Here is a 23,279-nt window from a genome sequence, read left to right as displayed (position 1 = left end):
TTGAAGCGTTTCCTCTGCCCACCTGGGGCTCTCTTGCCGTGTCACGTTGCTATTTGTGGGATCTTGCTGTGCGCAATTGGGATGCTGTGTTTCCTACACTTCAAAAGCACTTCATTGGCTGTAAAGTGCTTTGGGACATCACGAGTTTGTGACAGGTGCGATATAAATACAAGCTTTATCTTTCTCCCGGGCACTGTAGGTTGCGCAAAGATCACATCCCAAGGATTTTGGAGGCCAGTGAGTTCAAAGAACATTCTTCCATCGACTATTTCAAGAGAGATGTTATCCTGATTATTTCAAATGGGTTATGCCTCCATCAATAGTGTGAAGAGACGAATGTCATATGGATGTGCTCAGATTTTGTCCCCTCCTATCAGGAGCTGTAATTTCTAGATTTGGGTTTTTTAATTAATATTTTCCATGTTATAAATTAAAATAAGCAAAGCAGAATTTGCGCACAGCAAGGCAAGCGATGTCAGTGCTGGAGAATTAAATACTTTTTCGTGCTTGTACACGGCCTCAAACACTGACCAGGTCTGGTATGGCACAGGTCAGATTTAGGGTGCAGGCCTGCACATTGGGAAATTCCATGCAAGACTCCCGACAATTTTCCTGGAGATGGACAGTCCTGAGAGCTCACCCTTAGAGCTCGATTTCCACAGCACCTTGGGCCTTATTTTCCCACTCCTGGGCGGCAAGGCTGTGAGCTAGGAGTGCGGTTAATTAAACAGGCCCTTAACGCTTCCCTCAATCTGCTCATCAGCCCAAACTCAGAAAGTCACCCTGTGTGCAGTTTGGGTCGCCTTATCTGAGGAAGGATGTTCTTACCATGGAGGGAGGGAGTGCAGCGAAGATTCACCAGACTGATACCTGGGATGGCAGGAATGACGTATGAGGAGAGACTGGGTTGATTAGGCTTATATTCGCTAGAGTTTAGAAGAATGAGAGGGGATCTCATTGAAACTTATAAAATTCTAACAGGACTAGACAGACTAGATGCAGGAAGGATGTTCCCGATGGCGGGGGAGTCCAGAACCAGGGGTCATAGTCTAAGGATAAGGGGTAAGCCATTTAGGACAGAGATGAGGAGGAATTTCTTCACCCAGAGAGTGGTGAACCTGTGGAATTCTCTACCATAGAAGGCAGTTGAGGCCAATTCATTAAATATATTCAAGAAGGAGTTAGATATATTTCTTAAGGCTAAAGGGATCAAGGGGTATGGGGAGAAAGCAGGGACAGGGTACTGAATTTGGATGATCAGCCACGATCGCATTAAATAGCGGAACAGGCTCGAGGGGCCGAATGGCCTACTCCTGCTCCTATCTTCTATGTTGCTACACCCGTGTAACATTATCGTTCCCCCCCGCCCCCCCCAGCGCAGCCATCCTGAGGCCACTCCACCTGACATTGCCAATTTAGTCCAAGTTAGTACCGGATTATAGAAGTTTTTTGTTCACGAGCAACTTGTTGGAGACTGTCCGAACTTATTCCAGTTAGTTGAAAAAGAATCAAAAATGGGCCAGAGACCGTCAGTCGCAGAATTATTTGAAAAGAGAATAAAAGAAAAAAGAGCAAATAAGATGAGGGGTGAAAGCAACAAAAAGATAAAACTCAACTTATTATTTATTAGGCATTAAATCAACACACACACGTAGAATATGCAAAACAACATAATTCATAACATTTTGCAGAAACTCTCCCCCACAATATTAACAAAACCAATTCCCTGAAAGTACTCTATTATCATGTGGCAAAGAAAATCTATACAATTACTCCCATCAGACAACAAACTAGCCATCTGGAAATCTGAAATAAATCAAAAAACGCGAGAAATACTTGGTATATCAGTCACCATCTATGAAGAGAAAACAGGTTAGTATTATGGATGGAGATGTTCTGCTCTGATGAAGGGTCCACACCCTAAATATTGACCTGTTTTTTCTCTTTACAGATGCTGATGAATTGCTGTGTTTTTCCAGCATTTTCCATTTTTAATAACTGAAAAGAAAGCAACTAGTTACCTGCCCCAAACAGAGACACCATGTTATTGTGAAGCCAAACCATGGGTGAAGATTTCCTCTGTGTTGCGAATAGCAAAATTGGAAACCCATTTATAAAGAACAGGTTTATAATTTCATTACACAAAGTGCACTGTCCATGCATTGGTGTCATGAGGCTCCATCTTCTACAGTTCTATTATAAGACCATAAGACGTAGGAGCAGGAATGGGTCATTTGGCCCCTCGAGCCTGCTCCGCCATTCAATAAGATCATGGCTGATCTGATCTTGGCCTCAGCTCCACTTCCCTGCCCGCTCCCCATACCGCTCGACTCCCTTATCGTTCAAAAAGCTGTCTATCTCCACCTTAAATATATTCAATGACTCCGCCTCCACAGCTCTCTGGGGAAGAGAATTCCACAGATTCACGACCCTCTGAGAGAAGAAATTCCTCCTCATTTCCAATTTAAAAGGGTGCCCCCTTATTCTGAAACTCTGCCCCCTAGTTCTAGATTCCCCCACGAGGGGAAACACCCTCTCTGCATCTACCCTGTCAAGCCCCCTCAGAATCTTATATGTTTCAATAAGATCCCCTCTCATTCTTCTAAACTCCAATGGGTATAGGCCCAACCTGCTCAACCTTTCTTCATAAGACAACCCCTTCATCTCTGGAATCAATTAAATTAACCAATTAAAATATGATCATTACAATTTAAATTTTACAATTTCCCAGATGATTCTCTTGTGCTTGACACAAAGAAATACTCCTGTAAGTGAGCCGGTAGAAAGTGTGATCTTAGACACACAATATCTGGAAATGTAACATTGCCCGGAGGGTGAGCTGTAATTTAGTCACTGGAATTAACACAAACCCTCTTGTGTTCTCCTGGTTTGAGATAGCAGAGGATCATAGCGGTTAAGTTGGATAACGCCCGAAAATGGGCGCAGGGATCGCGATGCGTGATTAACCCACGCCCATTCGCTGCGATGCAGGCAGTACATCAAGTTTGTGCTGCCTGCTGTTTTAAATAATTGCTGCGTGCAGCCAGCACCTCTCTGAGCTGTTCATTGGCTGCACGAATCAGCAAGGGGTGCCTAGCGTTACTTTAAAGGCAGCCTGCACCTCTTAAAGGGGAGGTGCATTGTGGCTGGAATATGGCACATGATCTCCATGCATGAATCACAGACATGCACGCCCAAAGCTCTGGATTGTAAAATTTACTCCATAGTCTTTGATGTGTGACAGATGCACCAAATCTCCCTTCTCTGCCATAGTTATAATCCCCACCCAACATTTACATCCTGTTGGTGACAAGGTATCTCAGGGGGAGAAATTCACTGTCGTCCCATCTGGGGCGCAAATTTTTAAAAGTTTGAAAAGTTAGCGCCAGGCGCAACGATTTCAAACTTTTGAAAAATTTGCAGTTTTTAGCTCCAAGAAGGAGGTGGAGCGCTAACTCAAGCGTTCACTTCCTTCTTGGAGCGCAATCGACAACAGGCGGGGTGGAGGCTTCAGCAGCGCTGCTCACTGGGCCGTGCAGCGTCGCCGCGTTCAAAGGCTCCTTCCCTCCCTTAAAGGGAAGGGCCGTCGCTGCAGGCTCTGGAATTCCAAAAGTAGCTACCTGGACCACCCAGGCAGCCGCGATCCCGCGCGATCAGCAGGGCACTCAAGCAGAGCGTCAGGCTGATCGAGCACGGCAAGGAACCCGCGAAAAAAACTGGAACAAGAGAGGGAAGTTTTTTTTTACTTACCTTGGCCACCTCGCCTTTAATCATCGCCCCCGAAGCGGCCGGCCACCCGACACACGCCTCCTGTAGCTGTCGGTGTTTTCACCTGGCGCTGCTGCGGGGGGCGGAAGTCAATTTCGAGTCTGGGGAGCTACTGGGACGTTGCGTAGGGTGATGATGTCACGATCTCCAGGCGAAGGAAATCAGGGCGCAACGCCGTAGCGCCACTGCAAAACTCGCGCCGAATATGGCGGGAGTCGATGTCAGTGCCGCGCCCGGTAGGGGGCGCTAACGGGAGGCGCAATGGCACCCAGCTTCGCCCCCTACATCTCTCCAGAACTCTTTCATTGGCCAATTGGTGATCAATAAATGCCTTGATTCAGTTGAGTACAAGATTATTGTCCGATAATAACATTCCCACCACAGCTGTAGCTGAACTATTAGAGCCAGATCATATTCATCGCTTCACTCAACTCAAGCCACCTCTAGCTCACACATGTAATGTTAAAAGGGATTGTTTACTCATGTACAAAGGCTATATTAGCTTCAACAGTTGACTAACATTTAAGTAATGCTCTCCCACTCCCATTTACAGACTCCTGCTCTTCAGTATATTCTGCCTTTCATTGTTCACCTTGCCTTGCTTCCTTGGGCCTGCCCACTGTTCTTATCTCTGTGCATTAGCGACAGAATTTAGGCATTCTGCTATCGACAACAAAACCCCGTCACCCCAATATTAATAGGTGAGGGATCGCTTGCCAACCCTCTCTATTTCATCCTTTCATCCTCCTCTACAGTGTTTGCTGCTGCACTCTTTTAATGTAAAGCTCTTTGAGATGTTTTCCTGCTCGTGAAGTGTAGTGTATGTACCTTTAAGAGAGAACTACTTTTACAGCTCCTGTATACTGTAGTACCGGCAGTGACCACACCTGTATATAAGCCCTGAGCAGGCATCTGTACTGTTAGTTATTAGACTACCCTCATCCAGTAAACACCTGTTGATTGTTAATCTGCAGTCTCCGTCTATTTATTGAAGAACACCATACCTTAATATTCACGGATTTAATAGTGGCGATGAGGTCGATTTGAACCTACCTGCAACTCTGCATTTCCTCCCAAGGATTCGCTCCTGGAGGACAGTGGAAGAAAGTCGAGGCCAGAAGCACGGGCGTCGACCACGAGCAACCGCCCTGTCATCCGGCAGAGAGTGAGCATCGCAGGGGAGGCTGTTGAGAGCTGGGCTTGGTTCTCCAGCCACGACGATCCAGCAACAGGCTGGCAACAGGTACAGTGCAGACACTTCCCGGACAGCGGCGGCTGGAGCCGACCGACGGCACAGAAAAGGCCGAGCAGCGTCGACGGGGTAAGAGAGAGGGTAAGGCACACAGGGCGCAGCCGGGGGTTGAAGACCGAGCGGCATCGACGGAAAACAAAAAGAGAGAGAGGGTAAAGCACAGCCGGGGTTCAGGACCGAGCGGCGGCAACGAGAGAGGCGCACAGGAAAACGCGCAGAGCGCAGCCAGGGCTCTAGGGCTGAGCAGCGTCTGTGGGGGAAGAAAGGAAGCGCGGGAGATGCCATTTGAGCTGCGGAGAAGGGAGAGCGCGGGAGACGCCATTTTTGAAGCCGCGGAGAAGAAGGGAGAACGCGGGAGACGCCATTTTTGAAGCCGCAGCGGAGAAGAAGGGCGAGCGCGGGAAGAAAGGGAAGCGGGGGAGACGCCATTTTAGCCAGTCTAACCACACCCAGGGATGCCGAAGAGTGGCAGTGTCACAGCGTTCGACAATGAAGTCGAAGATTGGGCGACATATGTGGAACGCATTGAGGTGTACTGCAAGGCGAATGAAGTGCCAGATGCCAGGAAAGCACTGGTTTTGTTGAATTCCATGGGTGCAAAAATGTATGGCTTACTGCAAAACCTAATAACCCCAGAGAAGCCAGTGGATAAGGATTTCGAAAACATAGTGAAAATCCTACAGGACCACTTAAACCCCACACCGCTGCTGATAGCAGAAAGATTTAAGTTTCACAAAAGGAACCAGCATAAAGACGAAAGTAATGCTGAGTATTTAACGGAACTGCGCAAGCTATCGAAACACTGCCAGTTTGGAATGGGACTAGCAGATACGTTAAGGGACAAGTTTGTGTGTGGGCTTCAAAGTGAAGGAACCCAGAAACGGCTTCTATCAGAAAAGGATCTTACGCTGGACAAGGCTTTCAGCATGGCAGTATCACACGAAGCAGCCGCACGGGGCGCTGCAGAGATACAACGGAGACCGCAAGAATATGGCACCAATTAAATGTCATATGGAGCAGGGAAGTGTTATCGCTGCGGCAGAACAACACATGACCAGAAGGATTGTTGGTTCAAGGACCAAGTGTGCAGACAGTGTGGAAAAGCAGGACACATAGCAAGAGTCTGCAGGTCGGGGAAGAAAACCAGCAGCAAGAAATCTCCACAGGAGAAGTACAAAAAGGTACATAAGGTGACGGAGAGTAGTTCAGACGAACAGAAAAGTGATACAGACTCCGGAAGCAAGGAGCTGGGTTGTCTGAAACTACATAATGTAATCAAAATGGAGGATCACCAGACTATCTGGGTCATGCTCAAGATAGACGGAGTCCAAGTGAAAATGGAATTGGACACAGGATCAGCCCTAACAGTCATAAACCGAAGGGACTACAAGCGGCTATTCTCACATATACCCTTGGGAGATACAGACATTGTCTTGAAGACGTACACGGGGCAAAAAGTCTACCCCAAAGGAAAAATAAGGGTGAACGTGATATACAACGGCCAGGAAATACCAAAAATGGACCTATATGTATTGCCAGATGGAGGACCACCACTGCTAGGACGTGAATGGATCCGGAAGATACAATTAGATTGGCATTCCATACAGGCACTGACGGTAGAGGCCAAAAAGGATGACGACGTCACACCTGGACGACTGTCAAAAATGCTAACTGATGCACAAGAAGTGTTCCAGGAGGGACTCGGAACACTAAAAGGCATAACAGCGACGATTAAAATAGAGGAAAATGCAAGCCCAAAGTTTTTTAAGGCCTTATGCGATCCGCCCAGCCGTCGAAGCAGTGCTGGAAGGTTTGGAACGTTCAGGAGTACTGTCCAAAGTGGATTGGAGTGAGCGGGCTACACCCATCGTTCCTGTAATGAAGAGGTCGTTGAGTAATACGCCTGGGGAACTAAAGAAGGTTCGCATCTGTGGGGGCTTTAAGGTGACAGTGAACCCAGTCCTTCACACGGTACAATATCCGCTTCCGCGGATTGAAGATATTTTCGCCTCGCTATCTGGAGGAAAACGCTTCACTAAGATTGATCTGGCCCAGGCGTACCTGCAAATGGAGGTAGAAGAAGCCTCGAAACAATACCTCACGATCAACACTCACAAAGATCTCTACCAATAAAACCGGCTGGTGTTCGGGGTAGCATCAGCTCCGGCTATTTGGCAAAGGGCAATAGATCAAGTCCTGCAAGGGATTCCAGGGACCCAGTGTTATTTGGATGACATCCTGGTCACGGGCGAAAATTACAGTGATCACCTCGCCAACCTGGAGCAGGTGCTCACTAGATTGAAGGGATATGGGCTACGAGCTAATCGCCACAAATGCGAGTTTTTCCAGAAGCAGATCTCGTATTGTGGCCACGTTATTGATGAAGAGGGGTTACATAAGTCCCCTGAAAAGATTGAGGCAGTAGTCAAGGCTCCAGCACCGGAAAGTGTGTCACAACTGAGGTCGTTCCTCGGGCTGGTGAACTACTACCATAAGTTCTTAACCAAATTTGTCTACAGTATTACACCCACTGAACACCCTACTGCAGACGGGGGTACCATGCAAGTGGAATGACGAATGTAAACGAGCTTTCCAGAAGTGCAAAGAATTGTTCACATCAAAAGAGGTGTTGGCCCATTTCAACCCAGCACTACCAATTCGGTTGGCGTGTGATGCATCACCCTATGTTATTGGAGTGGTGCTGTCGCACAAATTCCCAGACGGGTTGGAGAGGCCAGTAGCCTTTGCGTCTCGGTCACTAACCTCAGCCGAGCGCAACTACGCCCAGATTGACAGGGAGGCCCTCAGCCTAGTATGGGGAGTAAAACAGTTCAACCACTATCTGCACAGGCAGAAGTTCACCTTGCTGACTGACCACCAACCACTTGTCTCCATCTTTAATCCAAAGAAGGGCGTTCCGGTGATGACTGCGCAACGGCTACAAAGATGTTCCCTTTTTCTAGGGGCGAACCAATATGAAATAGAGTATAAGGGCACGAAACAGCATGGAAACGCTGATGGGCTATCACGCCTGCCACTGCCTACTGCGGAGGAAGCACCAGCAGTGGACCCTGTCGAAATATTTTATTCGTCGATAATTGAACGCTTGCCAGTAACTAACGCGGATATAGAGAAGGAGACCCGAAATGATCCGACACTGTCTCGGGTATATGATTTGACGGTGAAGGGATGGCCAACACATGGCGACTCACTGTTGCCAGCATTCTCATCCAGAAGAGAACAGCTGTCAGTATGCCAGGGGACAGTGATGTGTGGATCCCGAGTGGTAATTCCACCCAAGTTAAGGGAGAGTGCTCAATGAGCTTCACGAAGGCCATCTGGGATGGGTGAAAATGAAAAGCCTTGCTAGGGCTTATGTGTGGTGGCTGGGAATCGATCAACAAATCGAGGACCTAACAAAGAGCTGCTCAGGATGCCAGAAGGTCCAAAATGCACCGCCACATGCCCCTCTGCACCCATGGGAGTGGCCCTCCTCTCCATGGCAACGGGTGCATATTGATTTTGCTGGTCCATTCATGGACTCAATGTTCTTAATAGCAGTGGATGCGCACTCGAAATGGCCTGAGGTGATCAAAATGTCCTCCACCACTACGGAGAAAACTATTGCAGTCCTACGGACCATATTTGCCAGGAACGGCTTGCCAGAGCAGATTTGCTCTGATAACGGACCACAGTTTGTGTCCGAAGAGTTTCGAAAATTTATGAGAAGGAATGGGGTAAGGCATTACACATCCGCCCCGTATCATCCAGCCACAAATGGATTGGCTGAGAGGTTCATACAAACCTTTAAAAAGGCAGTAAGGGCCATGTGCGATGACGACATTCCACTGCAGCATAAGGTGGACAATTTCCTGTTAGCCTACAGAAATGCGACACATGCAGTTACCAACCAGACCCCGACCATGATGTTCTTTAACCGAAGGTTGAGATCTCGTCTGAATTTGCTCAGACCAAATGTGCGAAGAAATGTTGAGGATAAACAATTCCAGCACATCAATGAGAAGCCGACAAAGAGCTTCAATGTAGGACAACCAGTCTTGGCCCGCGACTACCGAACAGAGAAATTGCAACCCGGAACGATATGCACACGGCAGGGGCCACTAATGTACACAGTGGATGTCGGGGAGAACATTATGAGACGCCATGTCGACCAGATCCTAGCGTCACAGGAACGAGTCAACCCCATGTCTAGCGTACCTGGTGATGAACCCGACATACCGGTAGCACCTACCCCAGAAACAGTAGCATCGGAAACTGATGAACTAACCGAAGACAAGGGGCCAGAATCGCCTCCGCACCAAGAACAAGACACTCAGGAAAGGCGCTATCCAGAAAGGATCAGGAAGCCGCCCCAAAGACTGAATCTATAAATGGACTATTTCAGTTAATGTGCATGTTAAAAGTGTTAACTGTTATTTGAATGTTATGGTACTGTTAATCTAAAAGGGGAGGAATTGTAGTGTATGTACCTTTAAGAGAGAACTACTTTTACAGCTCCTGTATACTGTAGTACCGGCAGTGACCACACCTGTATATAAGCCCTGAGCAGGCATCTGTACTGTTAGTTATTAGACTACCCTCATCCAGTAAACACCTGTTGATTGTTGATCTGCAGTCTCCGTCTATTTATTGAAGAACACCATACCTTAAGTTTCACGGATTTAATATGAAGTACATTAGAAAAATGCAAGGTGATGTTAGTGTCCAGAATCTCCATCGTCCAGTTCAAACTTTCGCAAAATCACTCAACTGGTTTGCAATTGTACAAAAGGATCGTCCTCATGTCGCATCAACAAGATGGTCGTAATGGGGATTTTTTTTTTCCCGCTCTGATTCACCAGGACAAGAAACTACAAATCCCACCCTTTCAGACCTAAACGATTTATTACGCACCAACAGAAAAGGACCAGGCTAAGACCACTCTTGCAGAGAGTTGCCCAGAAATTCTGGGCCCGAAGCACCAAGCGATTCTTATCTGGATGGGTGCGGGCAGTATTTTAAGCAGGACCCGGTTATGTCAAGTCTCAGCTCCTTTTTATGCCTGTCAAAATTTTGGGCTATTTGGAGGTCTAGCCCCGTGTAGACTGGTGTGTTCCTGCTCCTCACCCAGTATATTGGATGGAGTGAGGGCACATCCGCAGGGCAGGCAGAAGTCCTGCTCTGTTCTAGAATTGGCCCCAAAAGACTCTCCCATCCCCTCCCCATTGGAACTTCTGGGCTGGTGTCTTCAGGAATGACCAAAAAAAAGAGAGATATGGCTGTCAAATAGCAGAAAATGCAGGAGTGCTAAAACAGTAAGAGGTGGATTACAAGCTACAGAAACCTCCTTGAGCCACTGCTTAAATAACACCAAGTCGAGGCAGCCAGGCGCCACTAATGAGGACAAAGGCAAATTACTGCGGATGCTGAAAATCTGAAATAAAAATAGAAAATGCATGAAATTCAGTCCACAAGTGTGACTCTGAGCGTCTGGCCGCTTGCCATTTTAATTCTCCATCCCACACCCACTTTGACATCCTTGTCCTCGGCCTCTTCTACTGTTCCATTGAAGCTCAACGCAAGCTTGACGAACAGCACCTCATCTTTCAACTAGCCACTTTACAGACAGATTTCCAGGGCTTCTTATAGTTTCTGCAGCAGTTCCTATTAAATGGAGACAATCAATTTGTCTGCATCAAAATTCAGCTCCACAATTCCATGGGTTGCAAAAAGCTGACAACAGCCTTATTTTTTTTAACCTTGTCTATGTTCAGCAAGCCACACATGCAGAGAGCAGCCAGACTCACTGACAGAGTGTTCTGCACTCATAGCAATGGAATAGATGTTGTTACCTGGAGTACTGTGTGCAGTTTTGGTCTCCTTACCTAAGAAAGGATATACTTGCCATAGAGGGAGTGCAGCGAAGGTTCACCAGACTGATTCCTGGGATGGCAGGACTGTCGTATGAGGGGAGATTGGGTCGACTAGGCCTGTATTCACTAGAGTTTAGAAGAATGAGAGGGGATCTCATTGAAACGTATAACGTTCTGACAGGGCTAGACAGGCTGGATCCAGGGAGGATGTTTCCCCTGGCTGGGGGGTCTAGAACGAGGGGTCACAGTCTCAGGATATGGGGTCGGACATTTAGGACTGAGATGAGGAGAAATTTCTTCACTCAGAGGGTGGTGAACCTGTGGAATTCTCTACCACAGAAGGCAGTGGAGGCCAAGTCACTGAATATATTTAAGAAGGAGATAGATATATTTCTAGACACAAAAGGGCATCAAGGGGTATGGGGAAAGAGTGGGAATATGGTATTGAGATAGAGGATCAGCCATGATCATATTGAATGGCGGAGCAGGCTCGAAGGGCCAAATGGCCTACTCCTGCGCCTATTTCTCTATGTTTCTATGTTACTTGGAGCCATTGCATTGATCAGGTGCCTAATTTCCTACAGAACCCTGGCAATGCCTTTATAAGTCGTTTCGATGTCTCTTTTTGAACAAGAATCCTTGCCAAGAAACCTTTAAGAATTATTTTGCTAAGATTTTTATGGCCAAATAAAAGAGACCTTTGGCAAATCTGTCTGGGTGGAATTGTATTCCAGGTAACCCGATGAAAATAGTGCCATCGAAACCCATATATTGAAGTCAACTGATTCATCACATTTCAATGTATATATTTTTTGTTTTTTGCCCTGAGACAGGCACTGCCAATGTTACTCTAACCAGCTGCTAAGAAGTATATGAGAGTGCCCTGGGATAACTGTCCCCTTTGCTTTTAATTCCCTCACTGAGGGAGTCCAGCCTCCAGTCAACTGTTCCCTGTAATGAAATAACTGAGATGCAACACACTCAGGAGAATTGCAGGCCTCCTGTTGAAGCTCCGGTGCAGTTAGTGTTCTGCCACTCATTTAATTTCCAACCACCCACGTGAATCTAATAGAGAGCGACAAAACCCAATCACCCAAATGGTTGAGACAGCAGGATTTAATTATGGTCATTTATGGGTTGGGGGGAGTGGATAAGATTATTTCTGCCCAGGGCAGCCTGAAATTTAGTGTAGAACCTGCTTTTGCCGGGATTCCGTGATGACTTGTCAACTGATTTTCCACATCTTGCTGCAAGGACATTTGAAGCCTTCAACTTGGCACCTCGCCTTTGAAGGCCTTGTCAAATTTCAGAAAATGCACGGTCGAGAATTACGAGCGTGAAGCTGCACGCGGCGATTGGACATAGGCATCGTGCCCTGGCGGTTACCACTACGCCGAGCGCCACATTGAATAATGGCAGCAATGCTGTTGTACAAGCGCCGAGGGGTGATTCCCTGATCCAGCACTGACAAGGGGAGCACGTCGGGACATCGTGGGTGTGCAGGCATAATTTGTCGTCCAATAAATTAACGGGCAGATAATGATGGGCTGCACGCCCACGATGTGCTCCCTGTTCCTCACTGGGAGCACTAAATTTCCCCTTTTAGAGTGGGCTCATGAACTTCATTTCTTTTTCTATTTTAATGGAGACTTTAACCCATTTTAAATAATTGGGTTAACACCTTGATGTAATAAAACTCACTACGCACTTGGTTGGAGCATAAAGCAAGGCTTTAATCAACATGTTTCAGAACATGGAGGTCTAGTTGTACTTCACTAGTTCCTTGTCTTACAAAATGTCCCTGTCAAGCTGGGCCCACGCCCGAGTATTTATACTCCTTGGACGGCGCCACCAGCTGGCCGTCCAGCGTTATTTCATGAGTAGTTTCTTGATGATGAGATTTATAACACACCTCTGCTGAAATAAGAGGGAGACAAACTAATAGAGCGAGCACGCTAAACATTTGTGTGAAGGTAAAAGCCCCGGGCAGTGTGCCTCTAGCAAAGGTGCTCCCTTGTCATCCACCTAACATTTTGTTCACTTGACCAGGAGCAGCAGTTCTTGTTCCTCGCCTTTGCACAGCCACATTAACAGCTGCAGCCAACAGCAATAAATCAGGTGATCATCCCACTGTACATACTCATGCAAAGACAGTCTGTGTATAACCACACACGCCCGAAGTACCAACCAAAATCTACGGGGGGAAAAAAAAACCATGGGCTAGATTTTCAGTATAGACAGTTTTGGGGCGCTAACCTTAGTGCCCGCCTGAAGTTAGCGCCCGCCCCAAAGTAGCGCCCCGTTGCCGGAAATTCAGTGGCTTCGCCCTAAGAGGTTGGTGGAGCGCTAAAAGAGGCGTTCCACTACTATCTTTAGGCGCTAAGCCGGCGGTGCAGAGCGCAGCACCCGAGCTCGGGCGCAGCGCACGGCAGACACTCTGGTGCCAGTGAGCTCTTAAAGGGGAAGGGTGCATGTGTTTTTTTCGGAGGAGGAGGAGGAGGAGGTGGAGGAGGAGGAGGAGGAGGAGGTGGTGGTGGTGGTGGTGGCCGGAAACATAAATACACCGTTCACAACAACGCACTGGATCCTTCCACACAACACATGCAGACTGCCTTTTATAGTGCAGGAGGAGTGCCCTTTAATTTGCGCTCCCCAGGGTGTGTTGCGTTCCATTTTACAAACGCTCTGGACGCCAGCCGCAGAATGGGGCGGTCCGACTGAAGTTTGGATTCGGGGCGGCCAAAGGGCGTTGCACGAGGATGTGACGTCATTTTCTGCGCGCGCATCCGGGCGGCCGCTAAACTTTGCGCCGGCGCTAACGGGCAACTTAATTTGGGGCGGGGCGCAAACTGCGCTGCGCCCGGGCGCTACACGAATAGCGCCCGAAAATCACTTCTCTTAAGGCGCTAACTGCTGGCGCAAGCAACTGAAAATCTAGCCCCATGACCCTTAAACAAGACAAAGTCAACATTATAACGCTTCTATCCACCAAAATGTTCATCTTCATGCTGGCCGGCAACCATGAATATATATTTTTCTCCAAGGTTCTCTAGAGTTCTGTCCGCTCATCATTTTGATTTTTTTGATCATTACTGTAATAAATCTTAGTCTTACTGTAGATATTTTTCAAACATCAAATATCACCGTGCTGGAGGAGCAGAGGGGATTCTTGTCAGCTGTTCCACTCCTCCAGTACAGTGGTATTTAAATGGAACTCACCCCCCAACCAACTCCAGCCCAGGCTCCTGCTCCTGATTTTGTAGACAACCGAGCAGGATCGGTACTGGTAGAGAAGGGCCACGGTTCCTGATTAACACTGCATATTTTCAAACATAGACAGGGGGGCGAATTATGCTTTAAAATGCTCCATGTTAATTTGACCATAATTTGTTAAATGAATCCTCTGTAATAAAGATGTACTTGGAGTGTCTTACCCATTTGGGACTGTGGAATCATGGTTGAATTGCGATCACAAAGTGGAGAGAAAGGAAGCCCCAGTTCAGCCTCTTTGTCACCCTGGAATAAGACAAGACGAAGGACTGTAATCGAGCAACAATAGTCTCTCATGCGATTGCATAAATAAGCTTTAGAAGTCTACCAAAACTAACCATGATGTTTGCGAACATTCGTGCCGCCAGCCTGCAAATACAATGGCCCGTATTTTCCGATCGGAGTCTTCCTGCGGTGGAGGCCTCCTGTCGGAAAAAATCTACGCCCTTACCTGAGGGCTCCCGAGGTCTGGACACTTCCGCTCCTGGGCCTCTCCACAGTCGAAATGCGCAGGGCCCAGGTATCCCAGGGGCGCAGGCGGTTCGCAAGCCTCCCTGGGATCACGTGGGCCATGGGGAGCCAATAGGAGAAGGGGATCCCCCTTCATACTTTTGACAGATAGACCCGTCAAATATATGAATGAAGATCACCCCCAAAAACACATCAAAACATTCAATAAATAAAAAATAAAATCACATTTTTAAAATGAGTTAAAATTACATTAAATTAAAAATTTTAAACAAGTATTTAATTTTTTGAAAAAAATAATTGAAGTTTTTTACAGGGCTAAAAATAAACTTGCCTTTTTTAAAAGTATTTTAAAATTATAAATGAGTGAAAAAAATTATTTTTTCAACTTTTTTAACCTCTTATTCTGGTAAAAGCAGGCCTTACATAGGCTTTTACCAGGCGTAAGATTGTTAAAGGTTTTCAGAGGGTGGAGGTTGTGCAGAAAGCGGAACTCTCCCCCCGCAGAGGCCCTTCTCCAGGGCAGGCGGAGGATCTGTCAAGAGCATTCTTCACAGATCGGAAATGCCGGTTTTCAGCGCATGCGCTTCGCATTCCCGAAACCGGCACTTGCGAGGTCCCTACGTGTACACAGCGCATACTCACCCGTAGGGATCAGAAAATACGTCCCAATATTCCAACAAGCGCTGCTGGTGTCTGAATCTCTGTGTCAGGCGTGTTAACTCATTAAATCTACCCAATATTTAGAAACAGTTAAATTAGCGTCCCTTAGGGTTCTTCTGCAAACATCAAAGTCACTCTCCGTAACTTAAGAGCAACTGTTGGTCAGTTTAATGCTTTGTAATCTCAGCTGAATAAAGTTATGACCTGTCTGAAGAATTCCTCCAACAGGGCCATGGTCCAGCGATGATGAATGTCCCAGGCTTTGGCTGGATGGCTGATATCAGCAGCGTGCAGCAACAGTGAGAAGGCCTTTGGTTTGTCAATCCTGCGAATCAACACAGCGATGATAGAAGTTAACAGCCTCAGGCATTTGCCAAATCAGTATGGACAGCACAGATTATGTGACATATGTTTGCAATCATTTTTTGATTGATGATGAGAACACATATCAGGAATTCAGTCAGTGGGAAATATACGTGCAATCCGTGACCCAGACCTTTGTGTCTGAAATCGTGCTATGGGGCTCTCGTCGCATCGGGAGCGCTGAATCACAACATTAACCCCACAGTTCACATCTTTTACGGTTATATGTTAATTTTTAAAAAATCTCTTTGTACATAAAATTGCCTCATTTTGCATTAGGAACTGGTTACAAAATCCAGATAGACTTCATCTGCAGATATATGTTGGGTCAGATTTTTCTGTCAAAAATAATAAGTGAGTCTAACGGCACTTGCTGCTGTTATGCATAAAAGACACAGCAGCTTCAGGCAAGGAGCAGATGCGCGGTTAAATACCAATATCCAAAAGTTGTTGTCCGAGTTGTGGCACTCTGCCATTGCCTTCGTGAAAACAGCACCTTGCTGACTGGCTCACCGATGAAATGCATTGAATGGCGTGAAGTTGCCGTGCTTGCGCGGTAGATACAAACTAAACTCGCCACAGAAAGTTAAGTCTTGTCATTTCAAGTATAAGTATCCTTTTAACAATGTGATAATAAGAGCGGGTCAGAGGCTGGGTATTCTGTGGCGAGTGACTCACCTCCTGACTCCCCAAAGCCTTTCCACCATCTACAAGGCACAAGTAAGGAGTGTGATGGAACACTCTCCACTTGCCTGGATGAGTGCAGCTCCAACAACACTCAAGAAGCTCAACACCATCCAGGACAAAGCAGCCCGCTTGATTGGCACCCCATCCACCATGTTAAACATTCACTCCCTCCACCACCGGCGTACCGTGGCTGCAGTGTGTACCATCTACAAGATGCACTGCAGCAACTCACCAAGGCTTCTTTGGCAGCACCTCCCAAACCCGCGACCTCTTCCACCTAGAAGGAAAAGGGCAGCAGGCGCATGGGAACACTACCACCTCCAAGTTCCCCTCCAAGACACACAACATCCTGACTTAGAAGTATATCGCCAAACCTTCATCGTCGCTGGGTCAAAATCCTGGAACTCCTTCCCTAACAGCACTGTGGGAGTACCTTCACCACACAGACTGCAGCGGTTCAAGAAGGCGGCTCACCACCACCTTCTCGGGGGCAATTAGGGATGGGCAATAAATGTTGGCCTTGCCAGCGACGCCCACATCCCATGAACTAATTTTTTTTTTAAGTTACTGCCAATCAACCTCTCTGGCGCTGAAAATTAACTATTACAAACATTCCTTCAGCTAATAATTGTTGTTGGCGATTTTAAAAATATCAAATTTAACATTTAAAATTTTATTTTACTTTTCTTTTGTTTAATTTTCTCTCTCTCTTAATCCAATCTTTCTTTCCCCAGAGAGTGGTGAACCTGTGGAATTCTCTACCACAGAAGGCGGTGGAGGCCAGTTCATTAAATATATTCAAGAAGGAGTTGGATATATTTCTTAAGGCTAAAGGGATCAAGGGGTATGGGGAGAAAGCAGGGACCGGGTACTGAATTTGGATGATCAGCCATGATCGCATTGAATGGCGGAGCAGGCTCGAGGGGCCGAATGGCCCACTCCTGCTCCTATCTTCTATGTTTCTACATTTCTATGTTTCTATGTTTCCCTCTCTTCATTTCTCTTTCTGTACTTGATTTGACATTGAATTCACTCACTCTAATTGACACTTCCTTCTCAATGCTTCCTCAACCCTCCAAGCCGATTGCTTAAGGCGACACACCGCTGGTTGCCCTGTTCATTTATGTTCCAGATAACTTGTTTCCCTCGCTGCAGCATTATCAGTTTGCACTTTCGCAACTATGTGGGCAATAATGTTTTGAGCTAAAGGGTGCAGGGGCAAGTCTAACCAACAGCAGGTGCTGTTAGATGTCCTGCTACAGAAAAATGTGTGCAAATGTTTACACAAACAGGGAGTGTGACTGTGGCCAGGGGTCCCAGGCCATGGAACACATCCCATCAGCCTGCCCACTGAGATCTGTCATGGGAGGCACCTCATTTCTCCACTCGGCCTCTCAGGAGGCCATCGAATGGAGAGCCAAACTAGACTTCCCATTATACACTGTTCCCATCATACAAAAGTAGTATGGTCTACATCAACTCCACATTTCTGCCCTATCCCCATATCCCTTAATATCCAAAAATCTATTGATCTCTGTCTTGAATATATCCAACGACTGAGCCTCCACAGCCCTCTGTGGTAGAGAATTCCAAAGATTCACTACCCTCTGAGTGAAGAAATTTCTCCTCATCTCAGTCCTGAATGGCCGACCCCTTATCCTGAGACTATGACCCCTAACTCTAGACACTCCAGCCAGGGGAAACAGCCTCTCAGCATCTATTCTGTCAATCCCTCTAAGAATTTAATACATTTGAATGAGATCATCTCTCATTCTTCTAAACGCCAGAGAATATTCTACTCAATATCTCCTCATCCCAGGAATCAGTCTAGTGAACCTTCCTTAGATAAGGAGACCAAAACTGCACAGTACTCCAGGTGTGGTCTCACCAAGGCCCTGTATAATTGCAGCAAGACTTCCTTACTCTTATACTGCAGCGTCCTTGCAATAAAGTCTAATATACTATTTGCCTTTCTAATTGCTTGCTGTGCCTGCATGTTAACTTTCTGTGACTCGTGTACAAGGATCCCCAAATCCCTCTGAATACCAACATTTCCCAATCTCTCACCTTTTGTGTCAGCCGTGGCCCAGTGGGTGGCACTCTCTAGGTGGGAGGGGCTAGGAGTGAGCCAGGTGTGACTGGTTGCCTAATTGCAGCTGGGTGTTGGAGGAAGTTTTGTAAAAAGTTGGTGGTGGGTTTTGGGGTGTTGTTTTCAGGTTTTAGGGCCTTTTTGGCCCACAAAAAACAGCCAGATGGCTGCTGAGGGGTCCGGAGTGCCGGGCCCCTCAGAAGACAATATTCCCGAGAGGAATTTTATTAGGGAAGAAACTGTGGTGGGAAGGGGAAAAAAAGGCCCAAAGATTTGGGCCGGGACCTCAGGAGGTTTGGTAAAGAAAATACGGTGGTGGTGCAATGTGAAGATAAGAAGATTCGAGCCTGGGATATAATCCAGGCGGTTCATGAGGACTGTGGTGAGGGAAGCTGTTTTGCCTGCCGACCAAAACCAAATGTGGGATTTGAGGTGACGGTCAGTGGCCGTGAGGAGGTGGAAAAACTGCTGCTCAGTCTGAAAGTTGGGGAGAAATTTTTGGAGGTGACTCTGCTATATTCAGAGGAGGTGGTGGTTTCATTTTTGAACTTGCCTGTGTACATCGAGGACGAAGTGCTGAGCAAAAAGTTGGAGTTGTGGGACATTAAAATCTGTTCCGAAATAAAGAGGAGGTACTATCCGGGAACACGGGTAGCAGACGGAACCCGGTATGTAAAGGTGCGGTTCCCAGAGGGGGTGAGGTCTTTGCCTTACAGTATGAAGTTCGAGACATTGGAAGGAATACCGTACTTTCGTGTACTGCACGATAACCAAGTAAAGGTGTGTTACTATTGTCTGGGACATGACCATTGTAATGATATCAGCAAATAGTGATGATATTTGTCTGTGTTTGATTACTTATGCCTTACAGCATATTTGTCTGTGTTTTTGATTACTTGTGCCTGACCAGCAGAGGTCATGTGAGAGACAAGCATTCCAGAGGAGTTTTACTTTCAGTTTCATTCTAGATGCATCACAGCATAGTGTGTTCTGTAAAAAGCTGTAGAAAGTCTTGAACAAGACTTTAGATTAAACAACGTTCTCTTTCAGAAATGAGTCTTTATTGAACCCAAAAAGAAATCAATACATGATGTCAGAAGTGGCTGAAAGAGAAAAAATCTGAAGTTAGCAACTTGATGGGACAGTGAAAGCAGTTGTGGCAAGTAAGCGAAATCAGCTCTCCACATATTAGCAAGCCAGAAGAGAACATCGTTGCTTACCATTAGCGAATAGCTAACGAAGTGAAAAAATGGAAGGTTTACTCCCACCGGCGACGCTTCAATTAACAGGTAATGTGGCTGAAAATTGGAGAAGGTTCAAACAACGTTTAGAGTTGTATTTAGCGGCAATCGGAGCTGACAAGAAAAGTAATAAACAGAAATCGTCACTGTTCTTGCATGTCGTGGGTGATGAAGCGCTGGAGGTGTATAATAACTTCACATTCGCTGTTGATGGAGACAAAATGAAGCTAGATAAAATAATGGAACAGTTTGAGGCCTACTGCATACCTAAACACAACGTGACCTTTGAGAGGCACAAATTTTTCACATGTGTACAGAAAATCGGCGAGACTATTGATCAGTATGTGACTGAACTGAGAAACCGGAGCAAATCGTGTGAATTTGGGGGACTCACAGACTCGCTGATAAAAGACAGACTGGTGTGTGGTATTCGAGATAATGGTCTAAGGGAAAGACTGCTAAGAGAGCAAGATCTAGACCTGGGAAAAGCCATAGCACTGTGTAGGGTTACAGAGACTGTGAAGTTGCAGGCAAAGGAGCTGTTCAGTGACAGTAGCTGCAACGTGGATGCAGTGAGAAAGAATGGATACAAACCATTTAACAAAGAGAGCGCCAATGTGAAAAAAGAGGCGTGGCCAGCAAAAGAAAATGAAAGGGACAATCGGAAGTCATGTAGTCGATGCGGTACACAGCATCCACCAAGAAAGTGTCCAGCATATGGTAAAACATGCCATAGTTGCAACAAGAACAACCATTATGCCCGTTGCTGCAAGAACCAAGTGCAACAAAGCAAGGTCCATGCAGTAGATGAAAGCGACATAGAGGAATTCTATGTAGATGTTGTGTCTGAAAACAAAAAAGAAGAAAGAGACTGGATGTTGACACTAAAAGTGAATGACATACACGTTCCATTTAAATTGGATACTGGAGCACAAGTTAATGTGATATCAGAGACGGATTTTAAGAGAATTAGACCCAGACCAAAGTTACATGGAATACAAGTGAAAGTGACCGGATACTCAGGTACTGATATACCAGTGAAAGGAAAATGCATTGTCAAAGTAACACACAAGGACAGAGAGCACACGCTAGCATTAATCGTGGTGCCAAAGGATGTGCAAGCCATACTAGGTTTAAAAGCCTGTGAGAGACTGAACCTGGTAAAGAGAGTCCTCGTTGTGGAAAGTGAAAGAGAGACAGTCTATGATGAACTGAATGTTGCGTACACACCGGGTAAGCTGATGTATACAGCAGACACGTTGTCCAGAGCTGTTGACCCAAGTGAGCCCGCAAACACCACAATGGATGAAAAAGTGAACGCCTACGTGGACATGATCACAAGTGCACTGCCCATAGCAGATGCAAAAATGGAGCTCATAAAGACTGAGACAAACAAAGATGAAACAATGAGACGACTGAGAAAAAGCATCTTGGATGGATGGCCCAACATGAAGCAAGACTGCTCACCTGATATAGCAGAGTACTGGAACTGCAGGGCGGAACTATCAGTGGTCGAAGACATCATCTACAAAGGAAGTAAAATAGTTATCCCAAAGAGTCTGAGAAGGGAGATGCTAAAAAAGATCCATGGAGGACATCTGGGAATCGAAAAGTGTAAGAAAAGAGCACGAGAGGTGATGTACTGGCCACAAATCAACCAAGATGTGACAAATGAGGTGTCAAACTGCACAATATGCCTGAAATATCGAGCAAGCAATCCGGTAGAACCACTAAAGCCACACCCAGCTCCAGACAGACCTTACCAGAAGGTAGGCGCTGACCTATTCGTATGTCAAGGGAAGGACTATCTTGTCGTCACAGACTATTACTCCCTGTATCCAGAGGTTTGTAGACTGTACACCACCACTGCAGAAGCTGTGATAAGAAGTATGAAAGCCATATTCTCCAGACATGGCGTGGCAAGCGAGGTCTTCACAGACAACGGACCCCAGTTTAACAATGCAAATTTCCGACACTTTGCCAAAGAGTGGGACTTTGTCCACACAACGTCAAGTCCTCACTATCCACAGTCCAATGGACTAGTGGAAAAATCGGTCCAGACAGTGAAAAGACTGATGTACAAGGCAAAAGACAGTGGAACTGACTTCTACCAAAGCATGCTTGTATACCGCACAACGCCGCTCGAGTGTGGTATGTCACCAGCCCAACTCCTGATGGGACGTCGGCTAAGGTCAAACCTACCCATCCCGGAGAACCTCCTGAAAACAAAAGAGGGGGAGAAAGTGAGGAAGTTCAAAGAGCAACAGAAAGAAAAGCAAAAGTACTACTATGACAGAGGAACACAAAACCTACCTGAACTCCACACTGGTGACCAAGTAAGGTTGAAAGACAAAACAAACACATGGACTCAGAAGGGAACTGTCCTGAGTGAAGTTCAACCAAGATCATACACCATTCAGACAGATGAGGGTGCTGTTCTGAGAAGAAATCGTCGAGATCTTCTCATGGGACCAGCCACAGCAGGTCAAGAGACTGATACTGGTGAACAACCTGATCACACAGCTGAGAACCAATCATCTGAGGCAACAACTCAGATTCAAGGACAATCAATCAGAAAATCCTCAAGACACGTGAAGCCTCCTGAGAGACTCATTGAGCAAATTTAAGGACTATTGTTAAAGAAGGAAGTAATGTTATCTTATTCTTTCTTCAAGTTCTAGTGTATTGACATATTTCATGTGAACACACAAAGCAAGGGTAAAAAACCTTGATCATGATAATGATAATGTAAGTTCATTAAATGTTGTTAGTTAAAAGTAAAATACTTTTGTTTTAAGAAAGGGAGATGTAATGATATCAGCAAATAGTGATGATATTTGTCTGTGTTTGATTACTTATGCCTTACAGCATATTTGTCTGTGTTTTTGATTACTTGTGCCTGACCAGCAGAGGTCATGTGAGAGACAAGCAGTCCAGAGGAGTTTTACTTTCAGTTTCATTCTAGATGCATCACAGCATAGTGTGTTCTGTAAAAAGCTGTAGAAAGCCTTGAACAAGACTTTAGATTAAACAACATTCTCTTTCAGAAATGAGTCTTTATTGAACCCAAAAAGAAATCAATACAACCATCTCGTGAGAAACTGTCCTGATTTGTATTGTTACAATTGCGGTGAGTCGGGACATATCGCACGGAGTTGCAAGGCGGAGAGCTGTGGGGTGTGTCGTAAAGGCCCTGCCCGCTGTGAGTGTGTGGCAGAAGGGAGCGAAATGAGTGATGAGGAGATGGGAGAAGGAGCAGGAGAGGAGTGTGGAACGGCCGGAGGTGCGGTGCAGTCGGAGGACACAGCCGGTAAAATGAAGGAAAAAGGAGCACAGGAAGAGACAGAGGATGGCGGAGCGGAGATGGAGATGGTGGAAAACACGGCGCGTGCTATGGAGGGGAATAAAGACAGCAGCGGGCAGCAAGGGTCGAGTGCAGACTTGAGCCTTAGTGCAGTTCGGCTCCCCCGGGGAGTCTGGTGTCTGCGGGGGGAGTGGAGGCAGGAGCGAGGTGTGTGGTGGAAGTGAGTGCTCCGGGGAGAGGCGGGGAGTCGGATATTTTGGTGAGCGGGAGGGGGCAGGGCGGGGAGAGGGTGCAAGAGGCA

General features: G+C 46.5%; 1 protein-coding gene across 1 annotated transcript in view; it reads right to left on the bottom strand.

Annotated features, from left to right (window-relative positions):
* Positions 1 to 23,279, bottom strand: part of LOC147115334 (dual specificity calcium/calmodulin-dependent 3',5'-cyclic nucleotide phosphodiesterase 1C-like) — a 224,312-nt gene that overhangs the window by 6,632 nt on the left and 194,401 nt on the right. The window contains exons 10-11 of the mRNA XM_085993997.1: positions 15,499 to 15,619; positions 14,328 to 14,409 (exon numbers count right to left, since the gene is read on the bottom strand). Of these exons, the coding sequence (XP_085850123.1) occupies positions 14,328 to 14,409; positions 15,499 to 15,619 (203 nt within the window). The remainder of the gene's footprint in view (positions 1 to 14,327; positions 14,410 to 15,498; positions 15,620 to 23,279) is intronic.

This window comes from Somniosus microcephalus, chromosome 7 (assembly GCF_052327205.1).
Source record: "Somniosus microcephalus isolate GS21.2 chromosome 7, FLI_Smic_1.0, whole genome shotgun sequence".
In the NCBI taxonomy this organism is placed as follows: domain Eukaryota; kingdom Metazoa; phylum Chordata; class Chondrichthyes; order Squaliformes; family Somniosidae; genus Somniosus; species Somniosus microcephalus.
Note: the sequence above shows the minus strand (reverse complement) of the source record. Positions and strands in the feature narration are given on the sequence as shown.